Raw genomic sequence first — 25585 nt, forward strand, 5'->3', positions numbered from 1 at the left:
ACTATCAAAACTTAATTTGTTTCTATTTCATTTTGTATCTACAGATGGCTATGCCTTCTCTCAAGATGAAAATGGAATTGTTTCCCAGTCTGAAGTCATAAGAGCTTATGATACCACAAAGCAAAGGCCTGAGGAATGGTGAAGGAACACAGCTGGACATCTAGGCCTTAGTTGTTACTTTTGTGAGACAGGCTGCTAGATCTTTGCTGGGAGCTGTGACCATGGTCCAGTTATCAGACATTGAAAGATCTATGATGGTCTTGTTCCATAAAGTTTGGATTTGTGTATTCAGTAGACATAAGCACTGTGCAACTATACTGTAACACACCATCTCTAAATTTTTAACAAGTATTTGCTTAGCTTTTGTAAACAGATTGGAATTTACCTTGTATCTTGCCAGCTTGCTTATTTTACAATGAAATTGGATCAATACTGGTCATATACTAGAAGGGCAGTGGTCAGATTGCTAAATGTACTTTACATTGACAGATCAACTAGCATCTGTGAAGGTTTTTAAGTGTTAATATATTTAAATACATTTGATAACAAGCCTTTGATTTCAACAAGTGCTGAAAAAAACCCAGTATCTTAATGGTGTTAATTCACCTTCTTTAAGAAAGATTTTGAGTCAAGATGCTCATAGATGTTTGTGTCAAACTAATCTAAAAACATTTGCCAAAGAAGTTCCATAAATGTTTTCTGTTAGAAACAATTTGAAAGGAAACTATCTCCAGTCCTGATCTCAGAACTGCATGCTTGAGTCTCCACACGTGAGGAGAAAGTATAGTGAGTCTAATTTGAGTGGCCTTTTTGGCATTTGCTTTCAAAACTGCAAGTCTTTGCACCTTTGGCCTTATACAAGCTTTCCCCTTATTTTCATTTAGTATTGTGTATGTTGAATATGGCTGCCAACTTGTATAATGGAGTACACGTAATACTTTATTCAATTTTTAAGAATTGCTCTGCCTTACTTCCCTTTAGCAAACTTAATTATTTTTGTGATGCTTAGTTGTATCTGCTTATACTGTAGGTTCAAAAGAAAGTTTGTTTAAACTTATTTTTTAAAATTAATCAAATTTTCAACATTTTTATACTAGGATTATTTGAAATGCATACATTGAAATACAGAGCAAAGCATGCCCTTCGCTAGTCTGTGGTATGTACTGGTTTATTTGCACTAAAGTCACTTCCTATAAAGGTGTGAAATACATTGCAGCAGTCTCTTTACAACTTACACGTCATGCAGAATCCCTATATACTCTCACATTGAATTAAAATGGAGAGGAAATGACTGCAGAAAAAGATACACACCTGGTATGAGGGGAAAAAAAAGAGGGTGGTATTAAATGAGAACATTGTGATACATTCTTTAAGTAGCTATACTTGGTATTTCTCAACTTACCATCCAATAACGTCAGGCTTCAAACTAAGAAAGGCTACTTGAACTTTAAAATTTAGTTAATTCTTGCCACTCTTTAGTCCATGTTTCATTATGGGTTTAAAAGCCACCACAATTACATTAAAAATACAATTTTATATAGTAGCAGTTGGTTTTACTGTTAAGTAAATTGTTGTGCATTGCATAGGAATGATCTCTTTTTTCCTTTCAATGGAGATCAACCAGATGGAAAAGCAGAACAATATCCCCAGTGATCTGTTAAATTAACTATTTCCTCTTTGCTCTCCAGATCATAACAAGTCATCCAATCCCATCTTTTCTCTGCCCTCCTTCATTTGTCACATACTAAAGGTGACTTTACCTCCTTGACTTTCATCTAGCTAAATGCTTAACATGTAATTAATCTCACTACCCAAGTTTCTTATCCTCCATTCTAAGAGAAACTTAAAAATACACAGAGAAAGCCCAGCAGAAGGCACTATATGAAAGTACCTGTTTAGGAAGGTGTATCAGTGGGAAGGCAGTCTGCATTTCATATGCATGTTATGCAGCGTCTTCCTCTCACTAGCCCAGAGTGATCTTTAAACAGCAGGCACAAGGAGAAAGGGAACTAGAAACAGTACTGCCAGTTAGTCATGCAGACAAGAACTGCCTTCAGAAAAGCCATAGATAAATAGATGGATCAATATGGGAGGGCCAAATCACTTGACCTAAGGCAAGAAAAAATTCAGGGGCATGCCCCTTTCCTAAAAAGGGGATCCCTATTTTCTGTCATCCAAGGGACAATGACCACCTTCAAAACATTTCTGAAATTAACCATGACACTCTTGCTCCTTTATAATCTTTCTGTGTACTTAATTCATATAAAATTAAATCTATATGTAGTCCATTCTTTGGCAATATTTTTCTGTTCTAATTGGTTGATGTGGATTAGAAATACACTGTGATATACATACGGTGAGATATTTACATGATCTCTTATTCCTCCTATGAAATAAAATTCTGTCTTACCATTGTAATACAGTTTGAAGAAAACAATACACAGTACATTTCAAATTAACTACCTTAAAAAGGAAGAAAATTACTGAAACAACTCTAAGATCCTAAATTCAGACTAATTTAAAGGTTTGTAAGATAATCTTATGACAGCATTTCATGCTTACATCTTTCCAGAATTTGAAGGAGTATTTCACAAAGTGCATTTTTTTACTACTTTTGATTAATTTTTCCCGTGTCTGTACTTTTTCTGATAATGAGTGTTTGAAAGATACCACTTCTTAAAAATATAAAAAAATACAAACGTGGCAAAAATGGTGGGTTTTGATTGCTCATACAATTCCACTTTAAAATACAAGATTATCTTATCTCTATGTGCCCATTTTTAAATCAGGCCAAGTATACAATATGCATTTATTTTCATGTTAAGTACACAGTAATATAATCTAGTTCCATCCTGTTAATATGTCATACCTTTGTTAAAATAAGGGGATTCTGCTGATGTTTGTTTAAAGGAAAAAAGAACAGTTGAGGCGGAAATGCCCATAACAATGCCTCTGTTCTTACTGTTTGAAAATTCAGAAGTGTATTAAATTGAGAGTTCACGTGGACTTTTCCATCTCTTCATGGGCACTGCAAGTTAGTATTAAAAATTTCCATCTAGAAGATGAACCTGTGCCACTAAAAAATCGGGTATCTTATATAAATACTTTTGCTTGATTATTTTTAAATATATACATACATATATATAGAAATTATTCAAAAGAGTAACTGGAAACAAATTTTAACAAACCTATTGACAATTTGTATCTGGAATTTTTTCTTGCCATTTCCTAATTTTACACATATTTTTGCAAAGCTGTTTCAACAGATTTATACTTAGTCATCATTCTATTTGTATAAAATGATAAATAAAATATTTTGAAACACTAAGAGATAGCTGAAGATTCTTATATGTCCACATGCATCCATCAAATTCACCTTGTTACAAAGATGAGCATTAAGTGTCTTAAGATGTGTATCATGACATTTGAACCATCTTGAATGATGAGTAATTTGGAATACGTGTTAAATTTAAGGAGAAAAGTTTTTCCCTTTTTTTTCTTGTGTATTGTGTAAAAGCAGTTGTAGTTCTGATGAATTTCTCATTCTGTCTGCATGAGGCACTATTTCTAAGTGTTCTGAGGCGATGCATGGTGGTTGTTGATCCCTGTTTTTTAATGCCTTCGTTAAAAGTCTGCTCATAATATATCGAGAAGCTAGTGCTGTGTAAGCAAATGAGTTTGTCAGTTCAGCTTCCTTGGTACTGGATGTTTTCACTGGTTACAAAACTCAACAAATGAGTTTCTCCTTCCCCCTCTCTGCCCTCTCTCCCCCAGTTTCCTCGCTGTTAACCAATAGATCTTTATTAAACAAAGGAATATTTTAGCATTCCAAACCTGGTTCCTGCTTACGCAAACCACGACTCTTATAGGGTTCAACTGGACTGCTTGTGAGTGTAAGGACTACTCATCTGAGCAATGTGCAAAGTTGGGCACTTTTGAGGGTTGATACTGAAATAAAGTATTTCCGTGTAGAGTGTGATTTGTAATTGCAAAGCTGTGACCAGAACAAGTTTTTGTTTTGTTTTGTTTTTAAAGTCATATTTTATGGTGGTGTTTTTTTATGTAACGTAGAAGCCATAAATGCATTAATATTGTTTTTCTACTTCAACATAATTTTTCATAATGATTTTCAGTGTTTGATATGTATTAACCGCTGCAGAAAGCGGTCAGTCTGAAACAGCAAAATTTGCATTCAAGATGAAATGAGGTTTTACAGCTCCACTAAGCCATTACTGCTGAAACTGTTGTGGAAATTATGAAGCTGCATGAATGAAGATTTTTTGACTCGGTGTTTATGGTAGTTTCTCAGGTTTAGTTTTAACTGGATGTTAAATGCACTGTGTTTTTTAAATAGTTCTTTTAGTAACACATTCAGTTCTATGCAGTGTTAAATGTCATTTGGCATTTGGTGAATGTGCATGTTTTGAACTGCAAATTTTAAATGTTTTGTCATTTAATTGTTAAAAAATGAATAAACTTTGCCATTAAATTAAGAAGCTTTGTTGACTTTATTGGTTGGAAAAGCTAGGGATTATTTTCAGAGGAAAACATATCTCATCATTCTTGGATTTGAATTCTTTAATGAGACATACCAGAAATATTAGTTCACAAATATCATTGAGTTCTTGCATTTTTTAAGGTAAACTGAAAAAGTAGAAAATTGGTTTAAGGTTTGTTGGGGTTGGTTTGGGGTTTTTTTAACACCTGTTGGAGATGTCTTTTTTAGTTCTCATGTGAAGTCTAGAAAAGTTTAAAAAAAAAAAAACCCTACCAAAAAAGAAAAAAAAATTTAAAAAATTAAAAACCACAACTGAAAAACACCAAGGAGCGCAGAAGTCTGCAATTTAGTGACTTCCAGCCAAGCCCTAACATACTCTGGTGGTGATACCCTATTTTGAAAGAGAAGTACAAGAATGGTAAGAGTTAGGAGTAAGGAAACATCACCTCCTTTTTCAGACAACAGTGGTAAATACTGTATCCTTTGGCTTTGAATGTAGCTGGTAATTCTTTCCTCTAACAGAGCCCACCACTGAAAAAAATCAATATATCCAAACCTTAACTGAGTTTTGGTAGTAGCTGGATGACTGATTTATATATATTTTTATATATATATATATATATATATATATATATATCTATATATACACCAGACAATTAATTTATTTTGTATTCTGTCCAAGCATCTTAGATGGTGCTAGTTTCACAAGATCCAGTCTCTAGTAGCAGATCTGGTTTAAGATATTCCACCTCATAATATTTTACCATCTCTATTATACTGGTAGTCATGGGCCATTGAAATTATTAATTTTGTAATCCAGTTTATAATGATTCAGGCTCCCTCTCACATCTTTTCCCTTCTTACCTTATTTTTAAGCTAAAATCATTTCAGTAACCTGATGTACAGTACAGCCTCCTGAATTTGCACAAGCCATAGATGGAAAGAATAAAAAGAACAGAAAGGCATTTCCTTGTCTGCCTTTGCTAATGAAAACAGGAGAGCATGGAATTATAGCCTTGGTGTAACTGTGAGTCAAAAATTTTATGTGATATTGTGGGGCAGTGGCTCCCTCAAAAGCAGACTCATTGTTCAGAGTTCAAGTCCAGACAGCACATTGCAATGGCAGCAAAACAGCACTGAAAACCAACTTCAATTCCTTAATGTTGTTCAGAGGAGTTCAAGTCCAGACAGCACATTGCAATAGGCAGCAAAACAGCACTGAAAACCAACTTCAATTCCTTAATACTCCTTAATGTTCCTTAATGTTCCTCACTATCCTTATGTCAAGCTATAACTGAGCAGTAATGACAAAATACTTTCAAAATTGTCACTTTTTTTTATTCCAGTGAGATTAGTATTACAAATAATCCGTGAGTTTACATAGCCACATACTGTACTGCTTACCTAGTTTCAAACAGAATCCTGCAGACATTCTTGCAAGTACTTGTAATGTTTTTTCTAGCACTGGAAAGTCTTGATGCATTTTGGAGATACACACTTCAGAATCCCAAATTGTGGAAACACAAAACAAAGGGCATGCCACTGTTCCTCATTACCCACAGAAGGCTTGGGTTTCATCTAAGTCATTACCAGTTAATGGCAATCAAAGTATTTGTTGCGTCATGTGTGAATGACAGTAATCAATTTAATGAGTGTGAATATTCTTTCATTTTGATTTTAGATTGTTGTAGTGCTAGTAAAAAGGAATATGAACTGCGTTCAGAATTCCAAAAGAAATAGTTAAATCTACTTTGTTAACATGGCAGTAAAGAAAGTACTGCCTGTAAATGTTACTTCTGATAGTTAGCAATTGCTTTCAGTTCAAGCATACATCCAGCCCTTCAAACATTCCATTAGTCATTAAAGTGCTATCACAATGTCATTTTTGTTCTGTCTGCAAGTTTTAGGAAAATTTCCTGTTCCTATAAATCATAGGAGTATCTAGTGCCAAAAGGCTCTTTCCATTAGGAAGAAAATTCAGCATTCTCGCCTGCACAGCAAATCCATCTGGGTCGGAAACTACTGGCACAGGCAGAGTTGTTTCTATGCATGGGTTTTGTTGTGGCCACCTCCTTTCCTCTCCCTTCAGCTATATGGGTCACTGCTACTGTAACTACATGAACAATAATAGATTTTTTTATTTATTTATAGTTTCTTCTTTGTTTTCAGATGGTGCATAATCCCCACCTCAACTGTTTTACAGGTAGCACAGTACAGCTATTTTCAGTACAACTGATCTTTCCCACCCTAAGAGCCACATCTGCAGGACTTGTTGCAGTCTGGCTGCTGATCTGTGAAGTACTTAGCACTCTGTAAACTTACTGACTTATCTGATTCAATGAACTTATTCCTGTGTGTCAAGTTCTTCAACCATTCTATGCAGACTAACCCATTATGCAGCATCAGGGGAAGAAAGGAAGTGGCTCAGATGGGTCTTCCCTGCCAGACTGAGTTTTTTGCTACATGGCAAACTTCACAGCTCCCCTTAGGCTGAACAGTCATTAAATTTAGGGCTGTATGCAAGTGTAGAAAAAATTTGTCCCTCTGTTAAAACATGGATAACTGACTGCAGAGCCCTCTGAGACCGTCACACTGCAGCAGCCTGGCCTGTAGAGCACCAAATGGTACCGGGCAGTGACTGAGCCGAGCTCACAACTTTGCTGTGTAGAGTCTTTCTTTGAGGAAAACACTGAATTTCAGCCACTCACCACCTGTGTCAGTGGCTCTGATGACAAATCGCTCCTCAAAGGTACCTAAATTGCCCCTTCTTAGCTAAAAGTGATCAAGTTTCTGCTTCCAGAATGGGTCTGTGTAGCTTTGGTTTACTACATAAAGATTTCTTCTAATTGGAGACTAACTATAATTTGTAAAGAAATACATTTGAGTTGGTTTGCTGTTTCTGCTGTATACAGGAGTGATCAGTACATCTCACAGTATGCTTCTGAACAAGACAGCTGATACATCTTTAAATATTCAATGATTTTTCAAAAAAGTTACTTGAACAGTCCCATTCATAGCCATTCAAAATATGTAGTGAAGAGTCCTATGAAACCTCATCAAAGGCAAGCAAAAATTTTCTTCCTTGAAGATTGTTTCTACAATAAAATTACAGGCCAGAACACTTAAATTTCAATTCATTTCTTGAATACTTAAAATCTAATTTTTAGTATCTTACAAAATATATACACAACTGTGTATCATGATTTGTGTTGTAATTAACGATTACAGCATTCAAGCTAGAGCCTATTACTTAAAACATCACTGTAGAAAACTTGTCTTTCTGCATTTCTAGCAGTAATGTTGGCTGGATTATAAAAGTTACTTGTTCAGTAAAAAACTTATTAAAAGGGTTATTTTGAAAAATTTTTGTCATAACTACTGATCGCTAGATATTTGCTAGGAAAAAATTATTCAACTCTTGAGAAAGAACCAATGAAACTTTTCTAAACTACTTGTTAAATACGTCAGATATAATGTACTTCAACAGATCCTACACACAGGGAGCTTGAGGCTGATAAAATAGGAAAGCTCAGCCTCTGATATTGTAGATTCTGACCCACAGAATGACTTCAGTTTTTCACAAAAAACAAGTATACAGAGAAGCCCTTTAATGACTGCATTTTTTTACTTGTGTATTTTCCATTTGCTTACTGCATGTATTTGGTTTAGATGCTTTTTTTTCTCCTTCCATTTGGTTTGTTGGTTTACTTAGGTGAAGGAATGTAGAAGGGCAAACAGAATTTATTCCTAGTGCAGGATGTTTAATCTAAAATACCCAACTAATCAGTGTCGTTTTCAACACTTTTTCACTGCAGCTGCATGTAAAAGACATAAATGAATCTATTAGTCTGCTATATAGTCAGAATTTTGTATTATATTAAATCTGCACAACAGGTGCAGTTAAAGTTGTAAATAATAAAGTTGTAAATTTCAAAAAGCAGAATAAACTATTTTAACAGGAAAAAAAATGCAAGAGTTACACCAACCAAATTCAACAAACACTACCTGTACAGAGTCATACTGATGACACAACATTTCAGTCACATAGTTTATTGGTAATTTTTTTGCGTGTCACTACTAAATAATTAGTGATGTCAATGGTGTAAATGCATTTTAAATTACAAACTTGTCTTTACATTTTATACATGGCTAATTTTACAAACAGAACTTCATTATCAGTTTGTCCAACTTATACTTGCTGAGCAAAAAGCTGACAATAAATACTTCCTTCTGAAGAATGCTTTAGTAGAGTGCTATTTTTAGAATTTTATGTGGAGAAGTTATTTGTGATGTTGCTGAATACATTCTGCTTTCCTCACAGATAACTTGGCTTTGTGAGACTGTCTGATCTTCAACTAGCCTAATTACTACTAGTTTTATCTACCATCGTTAAAGTTTACTAATACAAATATGCAGTGTAAGTTCAGGTAGATTATGGGTATTTTTAAAAAACTCTGCATTTTGATATCTAATAAAATTCTTCCTCTTACTTTCATTGCTTATGGAAGTGGTAAGCAGTCAGATGTTTTCAAGGATCCTCTTTAGTAAGTATTACTCCTCCCTTACTTCTCAGGTTTATTGGTGCTTTATAGAACTCGTCTGATTATTATCAGTGGAAAGCAGCCACTGTTTGTTAACTGAGTTAACTGCATTAGGGTAAAATATCATTTATAACACTGAGTACCTTCGTCCCAAAATGGTCTTTACTTGTCTCTGAACACATTCTGCACAAATTAGGCAGAGGAGTCCAGTTTTAGAGCAACTGTTTGGAGTGTTTTACAATTCCTTTGTGAGTGTGATCCAAGTTTGGGAAATGCAGTCTCAAGTGAGACCCCTCACTTTTCAAGGGCAACTCACCCACAGGAACAGTTCTGGCTTCTGCAGCCACAGAGCACATCAGTGTGACACCCAACAGCAGCAGTCCCTGTGGTTGCAAAGGCTGCATTGCTTCTTCACGAGTTCTTTCAGCTCTGAGTAAAATCAGAGCAGCTCTTCCCAACCAGGGCAGGCTCTGGCTGGAGAGGATACCCAAAGTATGGCGGAGACACCAGAAATCCCGACGGCTGGCTCAGGTGGACTGTGTGGGCTGTCTGGAAGCAGCCGGATGTGTACGGGGGAGGTGAGGACGCCACAAGGCAGCCTGGCTCTGCCCGGGGGAAGGAGAACCTGCGAACCGAGCTGCTGGTGGAACTGGAACTTGTCGCGGTGCTGGACTGCCTGGACGGGGTCCTGAAGCTTGTGGAGGCCAAGATCATGGGCAGAGTCTCGGTCTGATAGCTCCGCAGAGAAAAGCGGATTGGCTGTGACGGTTGTTTAGGTCTTAAACATGTGCAACAATAAACTGCTACCAGCGAGCCCACGATAATGAAGGCAATAAATATTGATCCAACAATGAGGAATGGAACGTAGATTGGTTCTGGGAGAAGAAAGAAGAAAAGTCATGCAAATTAGACCACTTAATATCAGGTCTTCTGTGTAGAAATAAACTCCACAGTGTTTATGAAGCCCCACATTATTTCAGTCCCAATAACACAGCAATCTGCTCAGAAGACAGAGCACCATTAGTATTGAAGCAAAATCAGAGTTTAAACCCTCTAGGTTCCAGTAAAAATTTATTTCTGTTACAGTTTTAATAGCTACCAAAGCTAAAAGCTGTCTACATCGTGTCCCCTTCACTGGTTCTTGTTAGGTATAGCTCAAGAATCTCACTCCTCTCCCCCTCCCTCATCCCCCAAATCGCCGGGACTGTCCAGTGTAACAGCTTGAATCTTGCAGGTGAAGCTCAAATGCTGCAGATGCTATCAAATCCCTTCCTTTCCTAATGTGGAAGATAAGCGCAGAGCGTGTGACCTGGGACATCAGTCTCCGTATGCGCTGCCGGATTTCTTTTGTTTGGGAAACTGACGGCCACTAACACGGCGGGCTGTACGTGTAGAGCCCCGGGGCCCACTCACAACTCCGGGAGCAGTAAAGTTACACAGACACAGCAGAATTTGCCGATGCGAACTTAAAACACGAGTGCACCGTGCCGTCAGGAGGGATCCTGCTGCCGGCGCCCTCGGGAGCGCGGAGCTGCGGCCCCCGCGCTGCCGGTCTGTCCCGGCGCTCCGCAGCCGCCACCGCCCGAGCGCACCTGGAGCCGCGCCCGCCTCCAGCCCACCCGCCGGCACGGGACAGGGGGACAGGGACCCCTCGGCCCGGGGATGCTCCGCGGGGACCGTCTCCCGCCCGCCTCGGGACCCGCGGCCGGGCACTCACGGGCGGTGACTCCCGGCTCCGAGGGTTCCCGGTCGTTGGTGCAGCCGCCCTGCTCCAGGCGAGCCTCGGCGGCGGCGCAGCAGTAGCGCAGGGCGCAGGAGCCGCAGCAGATGGTGGCGGCCGCCGTGTCGAAGCCCTCGGGGCACTGGAAGCCCTCGTGGTAGCCCCCCTGCCCGTCCACCCAGCCGTGGCAGTACTCGCCGCCGCCGGGCTGGCCCCCGCCGCCGCCGCCCAGCAGCCCCAGCAGGAGGCAGCGCAGCAGCAGCCGCGGCAGCGCCCGCCGCCGCCCCGCCATCTCCCCGGCACCGCCGCCCCGACGGGGCGCGCAGGGGGCGGCCCCGGGTGCCGTGCGGGGCCTCCTGCGCCGCGTCCGGGGGCTGGCAGGCAGCTCCCACAACACACACAGCCTCACACACCCCCACACACCCCCACCGCACACCCTCACATACCCCCACACACCCCCACTCACACAGCCTCACACACCCCCACCGCACACCCTCACACACCCCCACTCACACACACCCACCGCACACCTTCACAGCCCCTCACACAACCCTCACACACCCACCCTCAGACACCCTCACACACCCTCACATCCCCTCATACACTCTCACACACTGTCTCACACTCTCACACACTCACGGCTCGCCCCCGCCGCTCCCCTGCCGCCCCCGGCCCCCGCGGCCTCCTGCGCCCCGCAGCATGGCCCCGCACCTCGCTGGCCCGGCGCTCCCGCTCTGTACCTGCCGCTCGGACGGGGCCGGGCGAGGAGGGAGGGAGGGAGGGAAGGAGGGAGGCTGCGGCCAGATCAGGGTTTGCTCTCCGCGGGCCTCTTCCTCTCGGCAGGCTGTGCCCGGCCTCTGCGAGAAAAGCCGAGCGGGAGTGCGGGCATCTCCCGTCCCGCACAGCCGATCCCGGACGCCTCGAGGCAGAAGGGTCTCTGCGCTGGCAATTTATTAAAGCAGCCCTGTGCTTCTAAGGGTTAAAAAGCAAGTACAGCGAATGATTTATTACAAAGACTTTTTGCTTTTTAACCTGTTTCCCTTCCTCAATAGTTTTTATGTGCAAAGATATAACAGCATATCCCCAGAAGATTTACAGCCACTCTTGGTCAAACACCAGGCTCATCACCTCTATTTTCCGAAGGGAGAGAATGGGTGTGGGGCTAGGGAGGAGGAACACATCTGTTCATATAAGAATCCAATCCTTTTTCTGCTAGAAGAATAATAGCAAGTCACCAAGCAAAAACCACAAAAGGAACTGCTTATTCATTTATTCTAGAGGAAAAACACATTTGAAATGAACTGAGCAGATTTGGACTTCTGGTTCAAGCAAAGAAACATTTCTTTAAATGATGTCTCCCCTGTGTGCTATCTAAGAGGCACTCTTGCTCGAACGGTGAAAGTACTTATGAAACTTATATTAAAGCTGTGCTGAACGAAAGAATGCATTTTTCCTGCATCTGACACTTCCTGACATCATTTACTGCTGGGGTATGAATATGTATATCAGAGTCTGACCACTTGTCTAACATTTTGAATGCCCATGTCACTAATTTCCAAAGTTGGCAAGTTTAGTCAAACAAAAGGAACAAAGTGTGCTGTGTACCAGCAATAAAACTGTGCACTCAGAACCATCTATCAAGACATTAGACTTCTGGCCAACTCCTAAATACAGTCCACAAGCAATATATTTGTGGGGTTTTTTTCTTTTAACTAATCTATTCTATTTTTTTTCCTCTCTGACCATTTTTTCCTGTTTTGATTTCTGTATGTATAACCAAATCAGAAAAGCAAATTTTAAAAATTTCATAAACAAAAAATATTTTTCATGACTATTTAACAGATATGGCTATAGAAATAACAAAACTGGATATAAAAGAAAAACAAATAGATTCTGAAAGTGAAAATTTTGTCCTCCTCTGCATTTTCATTTTGAAATTATGATGTGGATTAAACTTTTACCAGCTGTCCTGACTACAAGTTCCTAGTTTTTATAAGCCAATGTTAAATATTAATACAGTTTTGCATTTACTTCACCGTGGTTTTAAAGCAAACATAACCTTCATGGAATGTTTTAAAATGTATGACTTTTAAAGGCCTAATCCAACTTCCAGGAAGGTCAAAAGGAATCTCTGTGTTGACCAGGATGAGGCTTGGAGCAGGAACTCAGTAAGGTCTTCATGGTGTCTTTTAGCTGTCTCAGGTGCAGAGGAAAGAGGGACAACAGAGCCGCCCTCTCAAGTTTGCAGGAAAGCCTCATTTGGTAGGAGTCAGTGAGTAAATATCTCACTGCTCATATGATGATTTTGTTAATTAATTCATCAGCTTCCAAAAAAAAACGTGGTCTGAAAAAAATCCTTCTGAGATACAGAGATACTTCAGATCCTAAACTATCCTAGGAACTGCAGTGATAGAGTTCTGGGTGGGGGCACTGAGGCTCCCAGCTCACAGACATTGGGAAGACTTTGGCCTGGGTTTATTTCTCCTTGTTTGTTCCATCTCTAGTGCCTGGATTGTTAATAAAAATGTTTGTGTTTCTTCAGGCAGAGGCTATTTGCTGCTCCCGTCTGTTGATGGCACCTGTACAGGATCTCCTGCAAATGGGCAAAGTTAACCTTCTCTTTATTTGAATCCTCAATTTCTCCACCCTGCAAGAAAATTCTTTTAAGGGCTTCTTAGGTATGGGTCTGCAAGTGTGTGTGGTTGGTGTACTTTTGTGTGACTAAATGGCATTTCAATCACACAAGTGGATTTATCTCCCTTTTGCCAAATAAGTCAGTGGCAGATTTCAGGACTGATCCTGAAACGCTGCAAACACTGCCAGCCTGGAAACCTTTGAAGATACATGAGTTTTCCTATAAACTGCTGAGGTCTTAAGTTACTTCTTTGGTCTTTTTCCTTTCTCTGAAATATTGATACATGCTGCAGAATGTGATGTGACCGTAGTGGAGGTGAACTGGATTGTTCTGACCTAGACAGTAAAAACCTTTGTTCTGCTCCCTTTTCTGTAAAGGTACCTTTTGATGTGCTAGAAGATTCATTTGCATTGATTTTTTTTCCATTTGCTTTAAACTAAATCCACAAATAATTAAGAATACAGAAAAAAACTATCATGTTGACTGTTGCTGAGCATCCTTATCTACATCTACATCCTCATCCTACATCTGCAGTTTGAGAAGATTGGATGGCTCCAAGTAGCTCGCTTTTAGACTTTTTTGTTGGGTGATGTTCCTGCAAAGTACCAGTGTTGACTTTGCTTATTATTTATTCCCAGCCAAAACCTTCCAGCTTCCAGGTGATGTGTCATAAGCTTAAGCTTATATCCTAATAATTTTCAATGAGAAACATTGTTTATAAAGGCTCGTATAGTTCTGATTGTTGTTGTTCATAAAGCTTAGTATGAAAACTAATGAAGGTGAGATCAGTCATGTAATAAGATACTTAGTTGTATTTTCAGGTGTTATTATCTACCAGGCTTTTTTTACTGTCTCCACAGCAAACCTACAGGGAGAACACATTATAGCTCTCCTCATCTGCTTCTGTGCAAGATCAAACAATTTTTCTTAAATGACTTCTGAAATCATTGGCTCGCTGCACACAGTAATTACCTTACTACTGCCAAATAGATCAATTGTAAAAACAGATATTAAAATCTTCTTAAACATATTCATATTTCCTAATAATTACTTTGCTACATTCCATTTTCTGGATTTGGGCTTTTTTTTCTTGTTTTTTCCCCCTGATTTCACTACTATACTTTTGGAATTCTTTCAAACTATAAAGCAAGCCAGTGACCCATGAAGCTCTAGCATGAGAGTAAATCCTAATATCACTTCAGGCAGTTACCACCAATTTAAGGTAAAGTCCCAGAACTTTGGATTAGCTACTAGAGTCCAAGCAGAGATGAAATCTCCCAAACATTCCTAAATAATGTCAGAGTTCTGTCTTGACTAGGGCAATGACAGATAGGGTCAGCTCATATTTTTCCTGATAGTCATATCTTGCAGGATAAGTAATTTCAACCCAGCTCTTCATGAAATTTTGTCTTGGATTTCAAAGAGTAAAACAGTTCAAATTGAGGTACCAGCTTCTTAAAACAGCCTGGTGCAAGCACATTTCCCTTTAAAAATAAAACCAAAAGATTTTGCCACCTAAATTGCAAGCCCTTGAGCTACATGCTTTGCTTCATTGTGCATATAAAGACTGTGCTAAATAAAATCCTGTATGCTGATCTCTCAAGTGATATCTTTAGTCTTGGCTGGTTGTGAGAATGTCCTTCCTGCAGCTCTCTTGCTGGGAGAGCCACCTGCCAGGCCACCAGCATCCCTGTCACCTGCCAGGCCACACGTGTCCCAGACTGGAAGGGCTGGCAGGAGTGCTGCAAGATGCCCCAGAATCAGCCCCATGTCCCAAGGAGGCTCCAGCTGCATCTCCGCTCCTCCTCTGGCTGCAGAGCCTCATCCCATTGCCTACATCAGCAAAGTAAAACAGGTCCATGGAGCCCATAAAGTGCATTTTGGTTGACTGAATCAAGGGGAAATGTGGTGCTTTTCTTCTTTCTTTTCCCGTACTCCTTTTCCAGTATTCTTTTGTACTTTTCTGGTCTGGGTTGGAGCTCTGACAGCCAACATTTTTTATGATTTATTCCTGGGATTTGATCAGCACTGCGTGGTTTTCCACCTCAGTCAGGAATATCGCCATGTTTTCTGAAGTCTCTCAGAAATATTTGAGGCGTAAGGCTACATAAGCCAGCTGTTAAAGGCAGCACCACTTACTCTTGCCCACAGGTAACCATTGAGAAAGCTGGTTACAGTTTGTGGAGAAAAACGTAGAAGTCAGGTTATCTCAGCCTCATGACTGTCAAATTAAGTAAGATTAATTATAAGTGCCTTGGAGCTCACTCAAGAAGCAGAACGTTTGATTACTGGTATCTTGATCCATGTGTACACATGTCACCATAATGGCTCCTTATCTGGAGTCTGTAGCCCTGCTAGGTAGAGGAGTTAGGATCAAACCTCAGGAGTCATCATTCTCCTCCTAAGGCAGCAGGAGGGGAAGATATTTTTAAGCCAGCAATGCAGCCATCCCTTTTTCAGGAACATTTTATCCCAGCCATCCCCATCTACCCTTTAGAAGATCACTCTTGCCATTCTTTTGAGCTCTACAGAGACAGTGTCCTGAAAGATGATTTGGTTGTGGTTACATCCAGTAACTCACATGTGCTGAATGTATCCCCTCTATACAACCACATCAATGCTCTCCATCTCCTCATCCAGGGGGGCAGAAAAGCAGGGACAGATGTCTAGAATAGATAGGAATTTCTGATCTTACATGATGTGCAATTATCCTTTCTTCACACCTGCTGTGGCTAAAAATAGCCTGTTTTTCTTGCTTTCTTTACTTTTAAACCAGAAAGTCCTGTGCTTTGGAACTCAAAAAAAAAAAAATTCTCCAAGCAACAATTCTTGATTCTAAAAAAAAGTTCAGTACGGTTACACCAACCACTAGTAGAGCAAGATAATAAAGCCCAAAATAAAAAATAAAAAATGAAGTGCAAAAATTACTGGTTGGTTTTTTGTATTTCTAACAGCTGTTTTCAAAGCACTGAACATGGGAAATGTTTTGACAGCTAAAAAATTTGAAAAATGACCACATTTTGACCACTGTTTCACCTGAAAACTGTTACTCAATCATGATTTGGCAAAGAGCTCCTTCTCTGTAACTTGCTGAGAAAAAATGAGTTATTGCAAGTAAATAACCATACTTCCTAATAATCTTAACTGCTGCAGTCATTTTTAAACAGTACCAAGCTTACCAGCTAGAGGTGGAAGGCTCAGTATACTATTGCCAGGCAATTCCCTAATCCCCCAAACAGTCATATTAATGAATATTGCAACAGAAAGGTCAGAGGAGAAAGATAGCATCAGACCTGCTTTGCTCCGTAGCAGAGTGTGCATTTCTTTTTCCTTGAAACAGAATTAATGACCAAAAAAAGGTAAAAGAATATGAGAGAACATGACATTTGAGTGTAGAAAAGTGTAGAAAGAAAATGTGTTTACCAGGGAATGAAGACAACTGAGTTAGGGTTTTTTTCACTCACACCAGGAAAAAAAAAAAAGAAACATTCAAAAAGAAAAAATGGATACATACCAATGCTTTTTTTCTTTATCTCCAAAATAAATAGTGCTGCATATGAGGGCAGTGTTTCAATCCTTAACTCAATGCCTAATAAACATATGTCTATGTTTAAAAATATGCATTTACCTTTTTTTTTTGTTATGAAATTAAAGCCTGAGAATAACTGACAAAAAATGCACAAAGAAATTCCAAATGAACACATTATGGAGTACCTTTAGCCTTAAGTAGGATACATCCTTTAAAGAACTAAGGGAGAGCTTGTTTTGTAGGAAATATTAACATCTAGCACTACTTGTTTGCTTATTACACATGAAAGTTGCACACAAGTAACTCACAGGCAATGGAGCCTCTGGATTTAAAAGAGTAATTCCTTTGTATCACTAAACCTGGTAAACTAAGCTGGTCCCTTTAACTTGAATCAGCAACCAAAGAGATAATTTTATTAAATATTTTAATAGTACAAACAGAAATTTTTAAAAATCCTTATATTACTGATGCTAAAAATTTATTGTGGTTCTTAAATATCAGCTCTCCAATGCTAAAAACAGAGGGAAATTCTGCATCTTTAACATGGCAGTATATCCCTCAGTTCCCCTGGCTCAGGTCCTCAACACCATCATCCTCAGGCTACATTTCACCCAGCTGAGGACCACCCATCCAGGTTTGTGTTGATATCATTGCATGTTTATAACAGATTGTTGTGGGGTTTTCCATTCATTGAATTTATCCTGTCTGTGGAACGGCCTCTTAACTTCCCACAAACAGCAGACTTCCCAAAGAATTTAACACATTTCAGGTCTGAAGAAATCAGCATTTGGTGATATAAATTAGTTCTATATTTATGATAATCTAATCAGTGAATGACAGATTAGGTGAGATTAAAGACTGAGAGCCGGTTTTTTTTTTCTGGCTGCAGGTGGGTATGATTTAAGGAAGAGCTCTACCTCATCTCCCACAGCCTAGGGCAAGTCAGGGACTGGGTCACCTTGGCACCCTTTTGAGTAGCTGCAGAGTTCCTGTGCTCAAGTGCTTGTTGCTCCTGCTATGCTGCATTTCCAGATGCTGAGCAAGATGGGTCCTGCCACTCACCTTATCCAGCCTCATGGTCTCTGTGGCCATCCAGAACTGCTTCAGGGGAGGTAAGAAGCCCTGCAGGAGTGTCATCTCCACCTCTCCACACATTGAGCAGGCTGTTAGGAACGGGCTATCTGGCAGAGCAGGATGTGCACAGAGGAAATATTTGGTGATCCTGTGCTGAAGTGCACTGACTGCCCTAAATTTTATCCAAACCAGATTTGTGTGCCAGAAAGAGGTCTCATCTAGCAAGACCAATATATAGTCATTTTAAACTTTGGATCAGTAATAACTGGGGACTGGCTCTAACTCAAAGCCTAGAGCAGACACACTGATACACTTCTGAAAATATTTTGCTGGTAATTTTTTGATGGCAGCTGAACATTGAGCAGATGTCTTCATTGGGCTGTCCTTTTCTCTGGAATAATGCTGTGGGCTGAAAGTCTTGTTGAGTGTCTAAATAGAAGTCTGAATGTGCCTCTCTCAATGGTATTACCCTGCATTTGCAGGCACAGCATTTCTTTGCCTTCGTGTTGCTGTGATGGTTTGACCCCAGCTGCAGTTCAGCGCCTTGCCACCAGTCCCTCAAACTGTTCTCAGCCCAAATCCAAAACACAGTCCTTTACTGTCTACTCTGAAGAAATTAACTCTACACCAGCCAAAACAGCATGGTTACCCACTCACCTGATTCACGCAGGTCTCATCACGAATCTCCAAACATGGCTTCTCTGTTTGAAGATGAAAGATCCCATGAGACAGCCAAACAAGCTGGTGACTTATGAACTGGCTGCTGCCGTCACCACAGCCGTGAGGCAGTGCTGCCAGGCAGAGTCTGCATTTGTGTCTCACCACAGTTCTACATGGAGCCACCTCTTCAGTCAGCCACCTCTTCACCTCTCCTTGCCTTAGCTGGAGAGATGACATGGCAGGCTCCTGTGTGTGCCTCCCATGGTACCTCCCTCACATGAACAGCTGCCAGGCATGAGCCCTTCCCCTGCTGAAGGTGCCTGCAAGATGGGCTGCCTCCCAGTGTCCCCTGGCACAATGTCTGTGAGCAATTCTTCTGTCACTGCTGTTTAGTGAGTAGTGGCTTTCAAACACTGTCTGCTCCCTGAGGGGTCTGGACCTCCATCTTTGTAAGCAAATGCAGTAACTATGAGTGAATGGTAACTCAGGATCACCAACACAAACCTGCTGCTGCTCAGGACTCAGCTTGAGAAGGATTGAGTTTGTTTGCAGTGGTCAACCAACCAGAGAAGATTTTAACTGGAGAACTTTTAACAGGCAGCCACTATTGGGATGTATATCCATCCCATCTGATACCCACTCTGCTTATCCCTCTGCTGCAATGAAGAGCAAAGCACTTGCACAGCAATATTGGACCTAGTGACTTGTTGGGGGCTCCTGGATGAGCTTGGGAGTGACTTCTGCTCAAGCCAGACTGCCCCATGCACACTTTATCATTTCCTATCTTGCTCTCCACACTAATTTTCCTTCTTGGGAGATAAAACTTTTGGGAAGGAACAAAGCTGTATCTCATGCTCACCTACATGCTTAGTTTTAGTTATTAGGTGCAAATCCTAAAGCCCAGCTTTTAGGAGCAAAATTCAGCTCAAACCCTCCTGGCTGGCATCAACTGGACTTCAGTGACATTTGGAAAAAGGTAGATAATGTGATGTGTTCTTGTAGCCCAAAAGGCCATAAACATCCTGGGCTGCATCAAAAGCAGCATGGCCAGCAGGGCAAGGGAGGTGATTCTGCCCCTCTGCTCTGCTCTTGTGAGACAACAGCAGCAGTGCTGTGTCCAGCTCTCAGCCCCCCAGCATAAGAAAGACATGGACCTGTTGGAACAAGTCAAGAGGAGAGCCACAAAGATGATCAGAGGGATGGAGCTCCATGAGGACAGGCTGGGAGAGCTGGGATTGTTCAGCCTGGAGAAGAGTAGACTCCAGGGACACCTTATATCCTCTTCCAGTACCTAAAGGGGACCTTGAAGAAAGCTGGAGAGGGACTTTTCACAAGCAAATAGTGACAGGACAGAGGGCAAAAGTTTTAACCTAAACAAGGAGAGGTTTAGATTAGCTATTTGGAAGAAATTCTTTACTGTAAGGATGGTGAGGCATTGGAACAGTTTGCCAAGAGGAGCGGTGGATGCCCCATTCCTGGAAGAGTTCAAGGCCAGGTTGGACAGGGTTTTAAGCAACCTGGTCTAAAGAAAAGTGTCCCTGCCTATGGCAGGGGGTTTGGAATGAGATGAGCTTTAAAGTCCTTTCCAACCCAACTCACTTTATGATTCTCTGACACAAACAGCAGGGTTTGTACAAACCCATTTCACCCTTTGCAGTTTAGAGCATTACCACCATGTAGGAATCAATGCAATTTTCCTTGATTGTTACTCAAGGAAAAATTGTGTAGGAAAACATGTACAGGCTATACTCTGCCATGTAGGACACTGAAAAAGTAGTAAAAGTTTAAGGAACTATGAGGAGATTCATAAAATGTTTTGGTGAACACATTAGTTATTTTGGAGACCGGTAATGTTGACTTAAAATATTTAGCTTTTGAATTTGACTTAAAGTATTCATGTAGACTGAATGTAGTAATGTGTTTGGGGAATTAATAACTTTATTTCTAAGTATTACTTATTATTCTTATACACAACAGCCTGAGGAAATTTTGTTTTGCTTATCTACTTTTCAGTCTCTGCTTAGATTTCTTCTGGGATCTGACCTATAAAAACAACTGGATTTATGATACTCTAAAGTTTACAGCAAACACTTAACAAATACTCCTGTTTCAGATATGAAATTTACAATGTTTAAATATAGTCTTCGATGTTATTATTTTCGGTGTTTACTGAGTGAAGTAGTTTTCCAGCAAATGTCAAGAAAGCAGCTAGTATGTAAATATAGCAGAGAAAGTAACTGCACACTGCCATCTACAGAGCAGGCCAGGGATATGGCAGGAGCAGTTTATCGCCAGGAGACATGAGAGAGGGTATTCATAACCAAAAAATGTCATGGCTTTTCCTCTTCTGGCAGCAGTTTCTGTTAGTGCAGAGCATGTGTTGCAAAATAGGCATCGTGATACAGAGTGTACATGACTGTTGTGAGAAATGAGAAGTGGCACAGTGTGTGGTGAGTAATTATTTCTCTGAATGGTGTTGTTTGTAATACCAAGACTGCATTCAGAACAGTCAGGTGAAGCCATGCCAGAGTTCAGGAGAAGTACATGTCCCATTCCCGGTGGGAGAGCTGCAGTGGGGATGCCAGGCTGCAGACATCGCTGCAGCCCAGTTTGTGCAGTGTGTTGCAAGAGCACCATGTCAGATCCCAGCTCTGGCAAAAGTGGATGTTTCATCCAGCAGTCCCTCCCTCCCCACTCCTGACCTGTACCTGTCTCTCTCCAGCTGCTTCTCACCTCTCCTCCCTGCCAGCTGCTGTTAGTGCCCCGTGCTTGTGTTTCCCAAGAGCTGCAAGGATCACTAATGAGCACAGGACACTCTTGGTCCCACCCTCCAGCTCTATTCATCCACCCAGCAGGGCTGCAAGAAGCACCTGCTCAGGCCCAGCCAGCAGTTCTCTCCACAGTCTGGAAGAGAGAAGGAGGGTGTACCAGTGTACCACGCACAGAGATTATATTGGTAACACATCAGCAATATTTTACTCTCTCTCAAGGACTCCTTTTTGCAAGTGAAAAAAAAAAAGAAAAACCAAGGGAAAATACATCACTGAAGAGTCCTCCTTCAGCTCCCCTCCTACATCTTCTATCCCGTGCACAACTGTCCTTTTCAAGATGCTTTTGAAGGACACTAGGTGGACAAAACAAAGTGGGAACCATTGTGTAAGGCAAAAGCAGCCATAGAGGAAGAACCACTTTGCTTTTACCACCCACTTCTGTGGGTCTTGCAGACCTCCACCAGCCACAGGCTGTCCCTTGAAAATCCCCAGTGCCCAACAGAGCATGCTTTGCTCCTAGCCTGGTTTTGAGCCCTTTGCTGCTGGGTGGCTGTGAACAAGAGCATCCTGCTTGTGTTTATCACTTTATAGCTGAGGCTGTTTGTACATCTCCTGTAGTAATAAACCACTGGGGTTTGGATTGAGGTCAGTGGAGCAAGTGCTGGCATTGATATGTGCAAATACACAACTGGTCCAACAGCTGGGTTTGATAGCTGGCATCTCTATATAAATCTTTGACAACAATAATAGTCAGTAGCCTCAGCCCTAAATCACTGTTAATACTGTTCTAAAAAACCAGTCCTAAATTAGCTGAACCATTAGCCTCCCTCTCAGAAGAAAAGTTAACGTTTATTGTACAGACTGCCTGTAGTCCCCTGTATTACCCATGTTTGGCTTCCTTCAAAGAGCTTATCTCATCCTGAATTGATGATGAATTATTACAAACTTAATCTTACTTCAGACTTTTGGCTCAGGGGCCTAGAAATTTCTTCAGTGCCAGATTGTTGACTTCAGCCTCAATTAATGATCACTTTTTATCAGCTTAGTTCAAATGTTTGGTTTCTAACTTTTGTTTGCATAGTCTAAAAATTTCCAAAGTCCAGATAGACAGCTTTAAATTAAAATGTTGTGATTTTGATACTGACTTGGTGCCTTCCTGGCTAAGTGGGAATATTTTATTCTTCCATCACTTTGATTAATAGACCTGTTACAAACCCTATGCTTTAGAGTACCATGCAGTGAAACAAACAAATGCCATGTAGATTAACCCAGTTAAGACCTAATCTTACACTTCCATGAGAAGTTTTTTTTAATTGTTCAGAAGCTAATGCACACTCTAGTAAAATTTTCATAGTTTTGCAATTATGAATAATTGTACTTCTCTGCAGTCACCTATTTTTCTCTTTCTCAGCCAAAACTTTTGTTCTGCAGATCACATACTGTATGATTAAACATCACTCCATTACACAAACACTTCAGAGTTGAACTTAAGTATCAGCAAATTATTCTGCAAGAGTCTCTGCTAGCAGGTTGCAGATCTTTACCACCAATAGTTAAGACAGGATAAAAATTCATGTCTTCACATGAAACACTGGTAGTTCTGCTGTGAAGAACTCACTCAGGCACTCTCTTCAGACACTCTCAGCTGTGGATGCTAGACCAGTCACAGATTTTGTAACAGCCTGTTCTCACACCCTCCATCAAATACCCCTTAGGAATTAAAAACACACTACAGGAAATCACAGTCTTTACCACAGTAAGAACAAAAATACTCAGGTTCACTGTTACTAATAATGAAACTCATCTTGTGATATTGGTTTGTAATCAAAGATGCATCTGTATTTTGTAGACTCACTTTAGTACCTTCTTATAAACTAACCAAGCAGTTTTAAACATTTTTTACCTGAAAGATAATTAAGTCAACTTCTGGTAAACAGGAGATATGTTTGGAATTGAATACACCTTTTATATTCTGAAGTTTATTGTACCAGATAGGGTTTTTTATTTAGTTAGAGAAGTTGAACTGAGACAGAGATACTAAAACAATTGTCATTCTTGAAAATCATAAAAAAGCACTTTATATTGTTTTGTTTTGAGTAATTTGAGATTCTTAAAATGCTCATTAAGTTTATTAATGCATGTTCTGGTATGAATACATGTGTATCCCTGTCTTGCATCTGCCAGCCATCATAAAAAGGAATTAACATATTGTCCTAGTGCATAATTCAGATTTATGCAAAGAATCCTGCCAAATATCCCCATCACTTAGGGATGAAAGGTTAGATACATTAGTTCCTTGCACAGCCTTATGGACACTCAGCACAAAAAAGGATCTGTAAATATGCTGAGACTTATTTGAGCCCTAAAAGAGCTAAATAAAATGGAAGCATCCATGAGATCAAAGCTGTGCATCCCACTGGTGAATTAATGGCACATGAGCAGCAGGGAACTGGTGACACAAGAAACTCTATGGCAAACATGTAGGTGCCCAGAGCAGCAGCTCCTTACTGTGATAGAGCCAAGACGTCTTTAAAGCAATGGCCTCTTGTGACCATTCTCCTTCACAAGGCAACTTAATCACACATAAAATTTATTTGGTTTATTCCATTCTCATCTCTAATAAGTTTATACAAACCTTTGACTTCTGTCCCACTATACAGGGGGAGAGACATCAGATACTATGTTTTTATGTGTGCAAAAATCATGCCTAATTATCTGCCTGTTAAATGCCTGCCTAACCATCATTTGTCCTGATTAATTCCATGATGACAAGTGAGATGCCTGTTAAATTCTGCCTTTATTAGAGTGCTTAGACCTCTGTGCATAGGCAAGTCATAAATGGAGGATTATTTTGCACCCAGGCTATAAGAATGATTGCTCTGGCAATCACAGTTTTTGTTTGAGTGATGTGCTCAGAAGCAGATGTGTAAATGAAGCTCTGGGCAAGAAGTTAAAAATGTTGTCACTCAACAAAAAGTGTAAAGTTACAGCAAGGTAAATTTAGAAATCATTTTCCGTCCGTATTTATATATTTTTATTGGATAGTTGAAGAGGTAAGAGACATAAGTAATAGACTTGTAATGAAATATAAGTTATGATACTTACCTGTGTTCTTTTTTACTCATTCATATGTCAGTTTGAATATTATAGAACTCAGGAGGTCTCCTCTGAGATAACTTCAGAGTCATACTGTTCTTGGTCAGATAATCTGTCCTGAAACAGCTGATAAATTTTCATGGCTATTGGATTATTTTTCTCCTGGCTAGCTGCACCTGAGGTTATAATAATACCACTGGGGGTAGTTATCAAACAGGCTTTGGTATTGATAGCTGAACACTTTCTAAATCTCATTGACTAGCTCAGCGGTATAATGAAATATCTGATGCCTATGAAGTTTTTCATACAAAGAGCTTTTTCTGTCCTACTGGGATGTCTTTAGAACAGAACAAGTTCTCTAAAATCTATGTGATTTGCAAACTTTCCCTTCTTTTCTGCAATTCTTCCTGATGATTCCATGTCCATTCCTTAAATATCATCACTCTCTGTCTGATATTTACCACTGTGAATTCAGTTTCACACCAATAACATCATTAAAATAATCATAGTTTGCAAAAGATGGGTAGCTCTGACCACATGTATGCCTCTGGTGCTGTACTGATGACAGTCCTGCCTCTCCCTCTGTGTCATGGGCAGCCTGGCCAAGTGCCCACTGTCTGCTCAGGACATCAGACAACTGATGTTTGCTAATGTGCAACCAAACAATGACCAGTCCTGGGGAATGTGAGTCTTCTTTCCCCAGTCACACACCTTAGGTGAAGTCCATTCACCCTCTAGGAATGAGAGTTAGGTCTCTCAAAATATATCTGTGTGTTACACCACCTCCTCTCTCCCTCACTCCACCAAGACACTTAGAACAGATCCTTTCTTTGCAAAGCAGCCAGAGTCCCTCTCACATGGAGGAGCACAAGGCATTTCAGTGGGGACAGGCTGGTTAACCAAGCCTGCTGCTTTCAGGATGAGCTTCTTGGTGCTGCGTGTTCTTCTAAGGTGATTGTGAGGGGGGAAAATCTAAGGTGATTTTGGGGAGAAATCATATAGTTCACACTCTATCATTAACAATGTTCTTTGGACCAACTGTGTCATATCTGTCTGGAACA

At 40.4% G+C, this 25585-nt stretch overlaps 2 protein-coding genes across 6 annotated transcripts in view; one reads left to right on the forward strand and one right to left on the reverse strand.

The window, feature by feature from the left end:
• Positions 1–4493, forward strand: part of ATP8A1 (ATPase phospholipid transporting 8A1) — a 96339-nt gene extending 91846 nt beyond the window's left edge. For all 5 annotated transcript variants that reach the window (XM_039698853.1, XM_039698854.1, XM_039698852.1 and 2 more), the window contains one exon: positions 45–4493. In XM_039698853.1, coding sequence (XP_039554787.1) covers positions 45–142 — 98 coding nt within the window. In that variant the 3' untranslated portion in view covers positions 143–4493. The remainder of the gene's footprint in view (positions 1–44) is intronic.
• Positions 4494–7865: 3372 nt separating this feature from the next.
• Positions 7866–11118, reverse strand: SHISA3 (shisa family member 3). Its single transcript, XM_039698961.1, has 2 exons — positions 10757–11118; positions 7866–9914 (listed from the first exon to the last, which is right to left on the reverse strand). The coding sequence occupies exons 1-2, from the start codon at positions 11049–11051 to the stop codon at positions 9463–9465; spliced, it is 747 nt and encodes a 248-aa protein (XP_039554895.1). The 5' UTR covers positions 11052–11118; the 3' UTR covers positions 7866–9462.
• Positions 11119–25585: the final 14467 nt, after the last annotated feature.

The sequence above is a fragment of the Passer montanus genome, unplaced genomic scaffold (assembly GCF_014805655.1).
Source record: "Passer montanus isolate IOZ18808 unplaced genomic scaffold, ASM1480565v1 scaffold13, whole genome shotgun sequence".
NCBI classification, from domain to species: domain Eukaryota; kingdom Metazoa; phylum Chordata; class Aves; order Passeriformes; family Passeridae; genus Passer; species Passer montanus.